Genomic DNA, 14,458 nt, shown 5'->3' with positions numbered 1-14,458 from the left:
CTAGTGACATTTTCTCGAGGCTTAGCCAAATACACATTGAATAAAACAGAAGTAAACCAGTGAGCCCCTGCGGTATGATATAATATTGCCCACTCTGAGCAATAAAAGTTTCCACTCGAGGAAGACTTAATCATGGAAGTAAGTGAGAGTCTTTCTTTTCCTCATCCCAGCTTCATATTGTCAGTATTATAAGAAAGTCTGTACAGACAAAAAAGCATGTACCTTACCTGTTTGTGCCCTATTGAAAACCTGATCGTCTTGTTGTTTCCTTGCATCAAGCCACTTACTCTCTCAAGCTGCAGTCTTTCTCTGCCACCTACCTCCCTCTGTCTGAAATATTATCTACGAAAGTGGAAAGAAAGACACTTCTGAAATGAAAATGTTTACAGGAATTAAGGCCTTCACCTAAAAAGACTTTTTTTTTCAAAACAAAGCACACAAATGTATGACTGTGCCATCAAACTCACTGAGACTGGATATGGCAGAGGATCTTCATATCACAACTACATCAAGATTTTAGTGCCTATATTAGTAGGGCTGGTGCTTAAGAAACTTCAACAGAGCTCAGACACAGCCTGTTTCTACTTTTACATCACAGCAATAAAAAAAAGTACAATAAAACTGAAAAAACCTGATTTGTGCTTGGGGGTGATTGTTAGGGAACATTTTGTGTGAAATTGCCTCTCTGTCCTGAGCACAGAGGAAAAATGTATCATATATCTTATATACAAATACAAAAATATCTGTAGAGTGTCTTGGTGAATGAAGCTCAGAACAAGCCGGACTCACCTTCCGGTGATTCAGTGCCGAGGGGGGAAAAGAGGCACACAGTGACTGAGCTCAGATGCAAATGTGCCGCAACACATGCATCAGAAAAGCTGCTAGCTCTACCTCTGAGGGCAAAACTGAGCCTATTCCTACGCTGATTCGTGAAAAAACTTCCATGAGCTTTCATATTGCAAAATCAAGCCCTAAATTCAATGCGTTCAGTGTGTTCTTACACATGTTAATGTATTCCCTCATGACAGCTCTAGATTTCCCTTCCAGCCCTGCGTAATGATCTCTTCATCTGCCGCGATCAGTAGAGGAGAGACAGGTGATGCCTCCGGCCCGTAAGGGTTGGGTAGGACGGGTGAGTGACACACGCCAGATGCTGCGCCCTGAGCCGGGCTGCGGCTCCCCTGGAAATACATCATGGAGTAAAAATCACCGCGTACATTCCAGCTGCTGCAGAGCATGTCACTGGAGTAGACGTGTTGTCACATACACAAACGCGCACCAAATAGTATCTGTACGTGTGATTAATTAGCAGCTAACAGTTAATTATTTGAGCCACAGGGGAAAAAAAGGAAAAGAAAATCATGCCCTCAGAGGAAGATTAAAATTAATTCTACAAGGTCTCCGAGGTCGAAAATTAAAAACAAATTAAAAATGGGTTCCTCAGGACAGTAAAGGAGACAAGGAAGTCAGTGATACGTGTCCTCGTGCTATTTTACCGTACTGATTTTTGTCTTTAATTTCAGTTAATTCAGTGCCCGTGAAAACTACCAAGCCAGCAGCCCTTGAGCCTAAATTCTTCTGCATCAATACAGACCCAGAGGCTGCACCTCAAAAACATCCCTGGGAACACCATGGTAACAGTTGCCAAGCCCTAAAAATCCAAAAAGCTTTTAGGGAGATGGAGCACAAAGACTCCACAAAGATAAGAAAGAACAGCAATATTGCTCATAATTCATTTCAGCCAAATTTGACCCATGTAAACCCAGAAGTAGTGCATTCAACTGAAAGTTAAGTATGTGCTGAATTCTACAGACAGGTTGAGGCATTAGAGAATAAAATAGAGAGCAGAAATAGGTAGCCTAGTGAAACCAAAGTTATCATCTCATAGAGGAGGCACCAAGCAATATAAATGATGCACACAGCAAATGGACAAAAATTGCAAGAAACTTGAGTCAACAGAAAATCTTTAGAATTTAGGAGTATGAATACTGCTATACAGGAGTATAGTATGAACACTCCTACAGAGTGTTCATATTAGCTAGTTTGTGAACTGTGCAAGATGTTCATCAGTAACTTGAAAGTTGATATAAAATCACACCAATAAGTTTTGCAGGTAACATAGTGACAAGAAGACTGCTGACTAAGGTGGGAAGTGGGATATTTGGAAAGACCTGAGTCTATTGCTAAGTCTCTTGGCACTTTCAAGAACAAACAGCACACAAATGGAGCTGTTTGCAGCGTTGCACATCTAGGACCGAGGAAGGCAGGTGGAAAGGGTCCTGGAAAGGATGAGTCTACAACGGGTTGTGAGCAGGTGTCATAGGCTCGCATGGGATCACCAAAGCTTTCAGCCTGGTTACTTGCAATCTCAGTCAGCTATGTAAGGGCTCAGAAGAAATGCCAGAAACATCCCTGTACCATCAGGTCCACACCACCAAGCATTCCATGGTTTTTACAAATTCGTAGTAGTGATCCTGAAAATACTGTGGTGATCACAGTGGGAGAGCACGTCAGCATGACGTGTCTTTAAAATTGTGTTGTGGCAAAAAAACCCACAACAGCCGTAAGCATCAGTTGCTAAGAAGATAGTTTACTTTGTGCACACCATCAGCAAGAGAGATATTAGAATAACAACAAGGTCTTGTGTCAATATTTTTAAAACAATGTTGAAAAATTGCACAGGGTGCAAAGAAAAAAGGTGCAAAAATTATCTGAGGAATGGAGAAATTGCTGTAGAAAATTAAGGAGCTGCATCTATTTTGGTAGGAAAAAAAAGACTATTATGTGGAATAAAATAAGTTTCATAAGAGAAAATATTACATATGAAAGGACTGTTTAGCTAAGTGAAGACATTACATGAACCAACAGCTGGAAGCTGAAACCAGCCCAACTGAAGCTGAAAGTGAAAAACACTGAAGGCAGCTAAGCACAGCAGCAACGGCTGCAGCAAGGGCTGGATTCTCCATCTATCTCGTTGTATCTTCCAGTCGGGAAAGCGTGCCTTTCTGGAAACAGCAAAAGTCTCCCTGGGCTTCCAAAAAAGTATGTTATCAACAGCATGAAGTACATATGTGGTCAGATGACTGAAAAAACAGAAAGGTCCCTTCTGGCTAATAAATACTTAATCCTTTTATTGAACATGATGTTCGCTGTTCAAACTTTTGCACATTGGGTGCTGGCAGGCTGGCACTGGATGTAGGATTTCCAGGGAGGGTGAGCAACAAACGTGGTCAGTGCTATCACATTTCCGTGACTTTTGTGTCCCAGTCTTTCTGAATGTTGATGTTTTGTTTGATGACCTGTTTGCCTGTCCAGTGAGCCGCTCACAGTAACACCCAATTCTTCTTTTGTGAAGGGTTCCAGCTTAGTTAGAAGATAACATTGACTTGCTTTATAGGAATGTTTTCCGAGGCAAGTTGTAACTTTCTGCATCTTGCTGTTTATCAGAACCCATCACTCTTTATTCCTAACAACGAGATTTTCTTTTTGCATTACTGCTGTGAAACATTACCAGTGTATGACCGTAGGAGTAGGCCCATGCCAGTGTTTTAATGGTACACAGCCAATTCTTAACCCATGTCCTTCCTAAAAGTGTGCTTTCCTTCATTGCTGTCATAATTTTCTCTCTGAGATCTCTCAGCTGTTTTTTTCCAAGCCTTTGTAGTTCCTTGTGTGACTCAACCCACCTAAAATTCTTTAGTTAGGACCAAAAAAACCTATTTATATGTAATTGTAAATATGCAGTGAGATCATTAGCGAATATAGTTTCTGACCCTTGGTTTCCAGGATAATTTCCTATACCAGGACTGATTTCACAGAGTGCACTGAGAAGGCAAAACAATGCCAGCAGTTTTGCATGAAAGTTTGTACTGCTCTACACTAAGGTTTGCTCGTGTCTTACATTGGACAGTTTTACAGTCCAACAGGTGTTTATAAAAGAAACTGAATTCATACCAAGCCACATCAGACCTGATTCCCCTAACATATACTTGAGTGTGAGGTAAAACCCCTAAATTCAGCCCTCAAGGAGCGATTCTCCAGGGGACACAACCTCGACCATCTGCCACATCGCAGCACCCAGTTGCACGCGTTGCTATTACACTTTAGGTTTTTCTTCACGAGAAGCAAATGCTCAGCCTTGGCAAGTGTCAGGTCCTACCTTTGCTGTTGCACAAAGTCGTTGGTGAAGAGCTCGTACGAACAGCAGGCAAAGATGCTGGGTCTTTGGAGTATGCGTTCAAATCAGACTCGCGTCCTGAGAAAGGGGCTTTTCTTTTGTATGATGTCACCTTCGAAACAGGCACAGAACTCTGCGTGGTGGGCAAGCTCCCTACCTCCCAGGAGCAGGGACACACAGGAGAAGCGAGATCCCATCGTCCCAAGTGAGGTCCCTCAGCCTCTCGCTGCGAGGAGCGGAGGGGCGTTCCTTAGCTCACTGCCTTATTTTGGATGCCGGCCACAGAGTGAGTCCTTCCCTGTACCGTGGCTATTCGCTTGCTACTCAGGAGAAATAAAATGATAGCGTATGAGATACGTTTCTTTTTTTAAGGCCTAATACCAGCAGTTCTTCCCCTCTTTAATTCTCCACCACCGACACAAGATTTGCTCTGATGAGGGAAGGAGTGGCGCTGGGGCTGAAGCCCACAGCTACGGCATTCCAGGCTGCACTGCAGTATGAAAAACAAATTTACCAAACTAGAAGAGGGAGAAAAAAATGGTTTAAATATGAGTTTTAAACCTTGCACCTGGTGCAGAAAAAATTGAAACTTATGCTCATTAGGCATTGAAATATGATTTTGGTGAAGGACAGGCATTCAAAACAATTCCTAGCATTTGGAATATGAAAATTACTTTTTTGGGGAACAAAACAGAGACAAACATTAATTTTTAATTGTGAGGATTTTCTGCTAAAATTCAAGCAAAGTTTTCCAGGTCTTTGAAGTTCAAAGTGTTCATTCTTTTCAGATTTTTTTCCCCACAGTTTTGTAAACAATCAGCATTTGAAAACCAAGTAATATTCTTTGTCTCATATTTTCTGTATTTTTTTGCTTCATTGCAAATGCTTAAAACATAACTTAAAACGGGTCTCTTTTCACAGTGGTTGTGACCCACACCATGAAGCTGAACATTTCAAAGGGTTGATATTGAAATGAGAACTTACATCTCTCTATTAGAAACTAATCTCCCTCCTATACCTCGCCGTCAAAATTAGCAGTTAAGACACATTCACCTATTTACGCCTGTGTGTGTCTTAGCAGGAAGCTGGGGAGTAAATCCAGTTTACCTTCACGATAATTTGTTCTTTTGACGTGCCTTTGCCCTCGGCGTTGTTTTAGTTTCTATTAAGTGCAAAAGCATCGCCATTCCCGGCATTTGTAATGATTCACAATTTCTGGGGAGATTCCTCCTCGGGAACAACTGATTTTTCCTCCTTTGCTTCGTCGGACCTTTCAGTTCCCGTAACTTTGGTGGCGGCATTTTCAGGCGGACGCCGGACTCCGTGGGATTTGAGGGGGTTACCCAGATCCCTGCCTTTCCCGGAGCCCCACTTCGCCCCCGTCGGCAGCGGGCAACGGGACCCGACGAGGCGGGGGGCGGCGGGGGCGTCCTGACCGGGGGGGCGCGGAGGGACCCGGCACCGGCGGCGGGGTAGCACCCGGCACGGTAAGCACACGAAATGAAATAAATGAAATAAATGAAATGAAAAGCAGCGAAAGAGGGGCTGCCCCGCTGGGCAAGGCCCCTTCCCCCCCCGCCTTCGCCGCCGCTCGGCTCCCCCGCACCCCGCGGCCGCCGGCGGGTCCCTGCGCGGCCGGGGCGGGCGCCGGGTGCCGGAGCTCCCCCCGCGCCTCCCGCCCCGCTGCTCCCGGGCAGCCCCGGCTGCAGAAGGGGGGTCTCCCCGGCTCCCCCCACCCCTGCCACCCGCCGGGCCCGGGGCTGAAACTCCTTCGGCGGCCACGGAGCCCCTCCGGCCCCGGCGCATTTGCTGGAGGGAGCCGCGCTATAGGGAGGGAGGGAGGGCGGCAGGGAAGGAGGGCAGTGAGGGGGGTGTCATCTCAGCCCAGCGCGGTCTCATCCCCCCTCACTCCTCCCACCAATGAGTGGTGCCTCTTAACCCCCGGGAACCTCCCTCCCGCGAAGCACTGCTCCACTTTGCAGAACACGAGTTGATGAGAAAAAAAATAATTCTCGGCCGCGGCCAGCCATGAGCTGTTTGGATGTTATGTACCAAGTCTACGGTCCTCCCCAGCCCTACTTCGCGGCAGCCTACAGCCCCTATCACCAGGTACGTGCGGGGGGCAGCGGTGAAGAGGCAGAGAGTGGGAGGGGTGTCGTCTGGAGGATGGCCGTCTGGGGCCTTACCAAAAGGAAAAAGGGAAAAGGAGAAGGGGAGGGGAAAGGGAGCGGGGGGAAGATCTGGGAGCCTGCGATGGTGAGCGGAGCAGAACCGCATCCCACCTTGGCGCGGGGCTCGGCAGGGTACGTACCCCGGCGGCGACCGACGGGCTGCGGGCTGCCTTGGGAGCGAGAGCGCGATTTTAACCCTGCGATGCCTTTTTAGGGATTCTTTTTTCTTTTTTTTTTCTTTTTTTTTCCTTTTTTTTTTTTCCTTTGCCGGGACGGGCTCCCTCCGAGCGCGGCGGCTCGGGCAGTGATGCCCGCGGTTTGCAGGGGGCCCGCCGGGAGCGGCGAGGCAGAGCTGCCCGGGGCATCGCTCACCCCCTGCGCGCCGGCATCCCGGCCGCCGCCGCGGGACCCACTTCGGGCAGATATTTTGCCAGCCGCCTTGCAGGGGGTGCTCCGGAGTTACCTTCTGGAAGTGGGGGAGGCGAGAGTGCCGGGAGGCTGCGGGATTTCCCCGGTTTGGCGGTGGGGGAGGAAGCCCCGGCCCTGAGGGGGGCAAGGCTGCGGTGAGGCAGGGCTGCGGAGATGCTCCCCGCTCCCGGGGCTCGCTCGGCGGCGGGACCCCGGCCCGTCCCCCGGCCTCACCGGGCTCCCGGCGGCGGCGATCGCCTCCGAGACCCGCGGGTACTTCGTGGCCGGGAGCCACGTCTCGCCGCCGCGCTGCGTGCGGCTCCGCCCGGGCTATCGCGGGTATCGATTAATCCCCGGATTTCGATAAAAGGATCCCGCCGACCGCGGGGATGTTTCGTGGCACGCACAGCCCGTCGTGCGCGGGGAGCTGCCCGCCCCGGGACGCGCACTGTCCCGCGTGGGTCAGGGCTCGTTTCCCCGGGCTGCACCTGCCGCACGCCGCTTTGTCCTTCGCCCTCTGGGTTTCTCTTTTTTTGCCTCCTCCTTATTCCTTCCAGAAATTAGTTCCTTCCTCCCCCAGCAAAACGAAAAAGGGGATGGATAGAGGCAGCAGCACCCCGGGGCCGGGACGGGCGGCAGCCCCCGCCCTGCAGGGCCAGTGCCGGGGCGAGCGGCCCCGCTCCGCGCAGCCCCCGCGGCTCCGCGCAGCCCCCGGCGTGGCGGCCCGTGCGCCACCTCCAGCGCCTGGCAGCGGGGCCGGAATACCTGTTACAAATAGCAAATGATGTCTTCCCCCACCTTGCCTTCCCCCCCCGCTCCCCCCCCCCCCCAACTCCCCTCCACCCCCCGCACACGGCTTCGTGACATTATTTAGGGGGATGATCATTACCTCAATGGCCGAGCCAGGAGCCAAGTGGAAAGGCGGTCACGAAGGAGTGACATTATTAAATATCTCGCATGTCTTGGCCCAAGGCTCTGACCTGTCCCCTCGGTGCTTCCCCCGCCGTCCGCTCCACGGCTCTGCCCGCAGCGGCCAAGCCCGGGCTCCGCGTCCCATCGCTTATTTCTAAGAAGCTCCCAGCAGCTGCGGACACGCTAACGCGGATGAAGGGAAGATGGGAAACATCCAGCAAACTTCTCAACGCCCGCTGTTTTCCCACCCAGTGGAATCCAGTAAAAACAGCACAATCTTGTAGGAAATACCTGGAGCTTCTTGCTGGCCAGGGAAATGCGCCTTTTTTTTTTTTTTTTTTTTTTGCCCTGAAATGTGTTTGAAGCTGCCAGTCTTTTTTTCCCCCCCTTCCGCCTCCTCGCCGCTGTGGGTTACAGGACACTCTTCGGGGCAGGTTTTGCGAGCCGGGGACCGAGCGGCGCTCGCCTTCCCGCCGCTGCCGGCGCTGCGCCGTCGGTGCGCGGCCGCCGCCTGCCCGCGCCCCCCCCCCGCCTCGACCCCCCGAATTTCAGCCTCTTGGCCGCCGCCGTCCCCCCAGGAGCCGGCCTGCAAGGTGCCTTCCTGTGCGGGACTTCGTGCTGGGGACCCACGCCGGTAACCCCCCGCCCGGCCGCGCCTGCCCTGAGCGGAGGCTCTCTTGCTCCATCCCAGCCGGCATCTCTGGGTTTCGGGCCCCCAGCCCTATTTGCAGCCCCTTCGCTGCCTCCCCGGGCTGGGGCAGAAATGCAGCTACAGGGTGGGGGTTGCTGCTGGGGGGACGGCGGGCAGCCGAGGACCAGACTTTTGCATCCTCTCGGAAAGATCGCGGGAGCGGGCTCGGCGCTGCATCCCGGCTGGTCCAGCGCACCTTGCTGCGCTGCGTGACCGCCTCTGTTTTCTTTCTTTCCTTCTTTCCTTCCTTCCCTCCCCCTTTCCTCCAGAAACTCGCCTTTTACTCCAAAATGCAAGAAGCCCCGGAGAGCGGCAGCAGCGCCAGCGCCAGCAGCTCCTTCTCCAGCCACCCCGCGGCCAGCATCAAGGAGGAGGACTGCAGCCCCGAGAAGGAGCGACCCCCCGAGGCCGAGTACATCAACTCCCGCTGCGTCCTCTTCACCTACTTCCAGGGGGACATCAGCGCCGTGGTGGACGAGCACTTCAGCCGGGCGCTCAGCCAGCCCAGCAGCTTCTCGCTGGGCAGCGCGAAGGCGGCGCGGAACGCCGGCTCCTGGCGAGGTGAGCGCGCAGCGCGGCGGGGGGGGGGGGGCGCAGGGCGGCGGGGTCCCCCCCGGGCCGACACCTCGCCCCCGGCCCGGCCGCGCATCCCCTCTCCCTCTTCCCCTCCGCCGGCCGCGGAGGCCCGGCGGGCAGCCCCTGGGAGCCGGCTGTCCCGGGCCGGGAGCCGCGGGCGGCTTCACCCTTTTAGGGGAAAAAAAGAACAGAATAAACCCCTCCAGTTCACGCCGGGCTGTGGTGGCCCAGGGGGAAGTGGCCTGGCAGGCGGCCCGGGGAACTGAATCGCCTTTACAGCGTGGGTGGTTTACCTGGCGGGGGCTGCAACCCAACAAGCCGCGGAGGGACCCCCTCACCGTGGCTGTGGCAAGCGCCTCCCCTGCTGACCCTGCCGGGGCAGCTTAAACTTTAGCGCGGTGGTAATCGAAGATGGGAACAAAGAGAAAAGCAGATGTGGGAACCATCTCACCAGCTTCCCACCGCTAAAAACCAGATCGTGTATGTCCCTGTATCTCGCCCTACACGTATCACCACCCTGGTTGCTGCGGGAGCGGAGACAAGGATCCCACATTTCTGAAAATGAGGGCTTTCAGACCTGCCCACGGCCGTAGCCCTGTGCCAGGAAGGCCAAGGCCGCGGCTGACGCGCAGCTCTCCATAGCCATGCCCGATTCACCCTGGACGAGTACATGGGGGTACCCAGGGCAGAGGGGAATAACCTTTCCCACCCTCTGCCCACCAGGGACTTAGGGCCGGCACTTTTTTGGGGGCAGTTTTGGGGACCCTCCCTCGCAGGGCCACCCGTCCAGCTGAAAGCCTGTTTCCCAGCTGCCCCATGAATTGCTATCGGTAGTTTCTAAGAATGAAATAGTGGTTCAAATATTTCATGGGCGAAAGATATTCAGCGCTGGAATTGATGGCAGGAGAGGAGAGTTCTCTGCTCATCATGAACCGCTTCCCTTTCTCCTGAGTAATGCCAGGGCACAGAGCTGACATACCTCCCTGGCAAATGTGTATCAGGAGCATGTTTTTATTTGTCTCGGGAACAGTGTACATTCCCAATTAATAATGCGTAATGTCTATCTGTGCTATTAATAATCACTAGTCCATCTCGCATGTTGCTTACCAGGCAAAGAAAATGTAGAGTCCTTGTCCTCTGCCCTGCCAACCTCCAAAGATCTGCAGAGCGCTTCCCGAATATGTTGGCAATATACCCAAGAAACAGGCGTAAGTCCAGTGTAATAGATAGGGAATTGCCCTCAGATGTTCAGAAAATTCAGGCTGGCCCTTAGTCGCATCTTGTGCTGTTCCTGCCCACTTTGAAGCCGCACTGAGGCAGCAGCCGCTTTCCTGGCAGGGTCAGGCATCCTCCGAGGTGCTGGGCGTAAATGCTTAGACAGGGAAATTACTACAAAAACAAGAAAAATCCAACCCTGGAAATCGCTGCGGTGCATAATAGCTCTGACTCAGTTTCCACTACTGAGGAAAAGAGATGTTTCCCTCACCTTAGGTAACAGCCTTTTCCCTAAATACATACTAAGAGAAACCTGGAGCAAACAGTTTCAGTTTCATGGGTAAGCCCTGGGCTAGGTGTGTTGGATGTTTAACTGGAAAGGAATCTGTACTCGCTGGGAGCAATTTCTTGTGTTTGGCAGTTGTTTGGGGGATAAAGGGAATGCAAGGGCTGGTTTGGGGGGATCTGGGGAGGGGCAGAGCCCTAGGGAAAGGAGATCAGGGCTCGCTGGGTGTGCTCATTGCTGCATTGCTCTCCTGCTCCCTTCACCCAGATGGCTCCTTCCCGATGAGCCAGCGCAGCTTCCCGCCGTCCTTCTGGAACAGCACGTACCAGCCCTCCTCGGTCCCAGCCACCCTGAGCAGCCCCCTGGCAGCTGCCGCCCACAGCGAGCTGCCCTTCGCCGCCGCCGCCGCCGACCCCTACGCACCCGCCTCTCTGCACGGCCACCTGCACCAAGGTGGCCCCGAGCCCTGGCACCATGCCCACCACCACCACCACCACCACCACCACCCCTACATCGGGACACAGAGCACTGCCTACCCCCGCCCCACCGCCATGCACGAGGTCTACGGGCCCCACTTCGACCCCCGCTACGGCTCGCTCCTGGTGCCCACCGCCTCCGTCCGCCCCCACCGCCTCACCCCCGCCTCCGTGCCCACGCCGGTCAGCCCCCCCTGTGAACTGGGCAAGAGCGAGGCGGGCACCGCCACGGCCTGGACGACGCCGGGACCCTTCCCCAACGCAGCGGGGGACATGGCACAGAGCCTCGGCCTCAATGTGGACGCAGGTAAAGAGCTGCCCTCGGTCCCTCTGGGTCCCCCGGCTCAGCTGCACCCCTGCCCCCTGCCTCCACACCATCCATGGCAGTAGGGAAGGCCCTCCCGTGGTGGGGTGGCTGAGATGCTGCTGTGGGGGAATAAATTGGGGGTGGAAGCCCCATGGGAGACACCTGAGCTCTGCCCTGGGTGCCCTTCTTGGGGCTCTTGGGCCAGGCAAGTGAGGAAGGGGAGAGAGAGGATGGGACAGGACAACACATCACCGCCCCACGACATCCTTTGAATTTCTGGCACCCACAAACATGCCTTGAGGGTACACGTTGCTTTGAGGTACTCTTGTCCTGGCCCTGGCCCTGTTCTTGCCTTGAGCAGTGAGAGCTAGGAGCAGGACAAAGCTGCCCCAAAGATCACCCCTTGGCTCCCTCCATGGGCTGCCCTGAGGGCAGGAGTGTGGGCAGCCACAGCAGAGCAGATAATTTCTAGACCCCGCGCAGGTTCATGAACTACCTCCTCTCCTTATTTATTTTTTCCTCCTCGTTTTTGAGACGAAAGCACAATTGCATTTGCTGAGCAAAAAGGGCAATGGTTTTCCCCTGGTAATGGCACCCTGTGCCTGATGGGGTGCCTGGAAGTAAGGCTGCGTGGCCGTAGCAGTGACAAAAAGGTGACAGAGGCATAGCCAGCAGTGGCAGTTCCTGAGTCAGTGGTTGTGGAGGCAAGGAAAGCCTGCTCTGGCAACAGTTCTCCGTGCTGAAGTTGGGTTATCGCAGCCACAAATGGCTCCTTACGGTGGCCTCTCTTTAGGCAGGAGGGACGTGTGCCTGTCTCCAGTGTAGCTTGGTCTCTTCTCCTTGCTTCACGGCCTCCTGGGGCTCTGGGGAGCCCATGCTTTAGACTGATTCTCTGATCTCAGCTGGCAGAAATGCAGTTTGTCTTTCTCTGTCCTTAAACTCCTGTACCTATTTTTCTTCTTCCCTTTTTTTCTTCTCTCCGTTCTCAGGTTTGCAGCCTCAGGATAAAAGCAAGGATCTATACTGGTTTTAGAGCTGTCCTTCACTCTTCTTCCCCTGGCTCTCCCCTGTAGATCTCTGCCTGTTAGACATGCTGGCATTCAGAGCTGAAATCGGGTCAGTTTGTAACAGCTTCTGATCTTGGTTTGCAGCTCGCCGTTACTCCTTCTGTGGTGGATCCCTTCTGAGCTGATGTGCTGACTCAAAGACTCTCAGATCCCCCCTTGCCCTTTTCCAAGCCCACCATGGCCCTGCAGCTCGGGGAAAGACAACGGGACTTAAAAGGACCTGGCATTGCAAGGACGGTACTTTAGACTTCTTTCGGAGAGGAAAATCCTTCTGTTGCAAGAGGAGAGCCAAAGACGTTGAACTTCTATTTAAGCAGACCCCACACCCAGAACTGCAGTCAGACTACTCTAAAAGAGTCAAATGACGTCATGGATGGTGACGCAAAACCAGTGGCCTTCGTACAGGGGGCAGAGGAAATGGAAATCATGGGGGGTTTTTTTAGTGGTGTGAATATTTTTTTACGGCAGTGAAAATTATTTCTTGAATGCAAACATGGGAAAGCTACTTAGCAGTTTTGAACTGGATTTTTACTTTACATTATAGAAAAGTAAAAGGAGAAGAAACTGGAACTCACAAACATTTTCGGACTATCAAGGAACTGGTTAGATTTTTCAGCTTTGTGGTTGTGAGTGGCAAGTGTCTGGCCAGGGCCACCTGCCCAGGGCTTACAGAGATGCAGCTGTTCCACACACAACTGCTCAAACCCCAGAAAGACGAAAACCAAGGTGGCACTTCTCAGAGTCTGGCACAACATTTGCATTGGATATAGAACGGTTGTTTGGTTGTGGTTTTTTGTTGTTTTTTTTTTACAAGAAACATTTTCTGGTGAACGCAAAGCCCTCTTAACGCAGGGGGAGGAAGGAAACCCGTGAAGAATGCCTCGCCCTCAACCCAACAGCCTTTAGGGGGAACACCAGAAGGAAAGGCATGTGATGGACAATAGGTCTGAGTTGCCTCTAACGTTTCTCTTTGTCTACTTGTTGCTGTCATTTTGTCACTTTAATAGTTGTTTTGTTTTGTTTTTTTGAAAGGGGGAATAAGATATCTATTTAATAGCAGGAAAGTTGCATTAAAGGTATCTCCTTCTTTCACCCTGTGTGCTTTTATGAAGAATTAGAGCTAAACAAGAGAAATGAGGCAAACTGGAAACTTCAGGATGAAATAGGAAAAATATCTGTCATGTGGATGAAGTGAGTTATTTTATTACTTTGCATTAAACATAATTAGAAATCCTAGCAGTTGAAAATATTTTCTTAGTGAGTAAAAAGTACGGTGATAAATACAAAAGATAAGGAAATGCAAGACTGTTGCAGTGCTACGTTTTAGTGTATGGTGTATCTGTAAGATGGGTTAAAGTAAGGGGGCTGCTCCATAATAACAGATGTTTCTTCACGAAACTGATAGGAGAGGGGACTGTAGCATTTAGCATTGCTATTGCACTGGTAAATTAAAATGCTATTACAGGGTGATGAATAATTAATGGAACAGTGCAGAAATGGCAATTTCCCCCTATAATTAAAAGCTGACTTTTTTACAGGCAAAACATCTGATCCCAACACTACTGTGTTTTGGGTTTTTTCTCTTTTTTTCTTAATGTAATGTCTTTGAAGGCTGACAAAGTTCAATGCATGTAAGAGGAGAGTCCTAACATTACCCCTCTGACACTAGGAGAAGCAGTAGAAAATGGACTTTTGTGCTGTGATGCGGGTTTTTACCTTCCAACACTCTCACATAATCTGGCATAATGTTCACCACGTGTCGGAAATGGAGTTACGAATAACCCGAACTTCTCCTAGGTTTCAGCTCGGCAATAGCTCCATTTCTGGGAAGGAATAGGAATCCTAAGAGTAAGAGTATGATAAAGCAGTGTGAGTGAATACTGTGAGAAGCTGGCAAGGAGCGATGTGTGCAGAGCATCCCCGGCCAGAGCTCGGCAAATGGCAGGAGGTGACTTGCCGTGATTCCTTCAGCCAGACATACCCCTGAGCATTTCGCCCTCAGCCTCCAATTAGCCAGAGCCCAGGCAAGCTGTAAAGGGCAAGGGAAGGGACTCCAGAATTTATATTACCGGTTAAACCAAAAATGTTCTGAGGCGTCTATCAAAAAAGAAGGCAGCAGCACTTTGCAGGAGAAAAGTAACTAATAATGGTATTTAACTTCATTGCTGCAAA

At 51.8% G+C, this 14,458-nt stretch overlaps 1 protein-coding gene across 2 annotated transcripts; it reads left to right on the top strand.

Annotated features, from left to right (window-relative positions):
- Positions 1 to 6,205: 6,205 nt before the first annotated feature.
- On the top strand, positions 6,206 to 12,411 carry VGLL2 (vestigial like family member 2). Of its 2 annotated transcripts, XM_050894957.1 has the most exons (4): positions 6,206 to 6,286; positions 8,629 to 8,920; positions 10,704 to 11,219; positions 12,371 to 12,411. In XM_050894957.1, the coding sequence occupies exons 1-4, from the start codon at positions 6,206 to 6,208 to the stop codon at positions 12,409 to 12,411; spliced, it is 930 nt and encodes a 309-aa protein (XP_050750914.1). The 2 variants fall into 2 exon arrangements, with proteins under 2 accessions (XP_050750914.1, XP_050750915.1); XM_050894958.1 differs by lacking the exon at positions 10,704 to 11,219.
- Positions 12,412 to 14,458: the final 2,047 nt, after the last annotated feature.

This window comes from Gymnogyps californianus, chromosome 3 (assembly GCF_018139145.2).
Source record: "Gymnogyps californianus isolate 813 chromosome 3, ASM1813914v2, whole genome shotgun sequence".
Classification (NCBI taxonomy): domain Eukaryota; kingdom Metazoa; phylum Chordata; class Aves; order Accipitriformes; family Cathartidae; genus Gymnogyps; species Gymnogyps californianus.
Note: the sequence above shows the minus strand (reverse complement) of the source record. Positions and strands in the feature narration are given on the sequence as shown.

Excerpts from the sequence above, each read along its gene's own strand:
- VGLL2 (XM_050894957.1), top strand. The coding sequence starts at position 6,206 with ATGAGCTGTTTGGATGTTATGTACCAAGTCTACGGTCCTCCCCAGCCC. Across the intron at positions 6,287-8,628 it reads CCTACAGCCCCTATCACCAG|AAACTCGCCTTTTACTCCAA; the intron begins GTACGTGCGGGG and ends CCTTTCCTCCAG. Across the intron at positions 8,921-10,703 it reads GAACGCCGGCTCCTGGCGAG|ATGGCTCCTTCCCGATGAGC; the intron begins GTGAGCGCGCAG and ends CCCTTCACCCAG.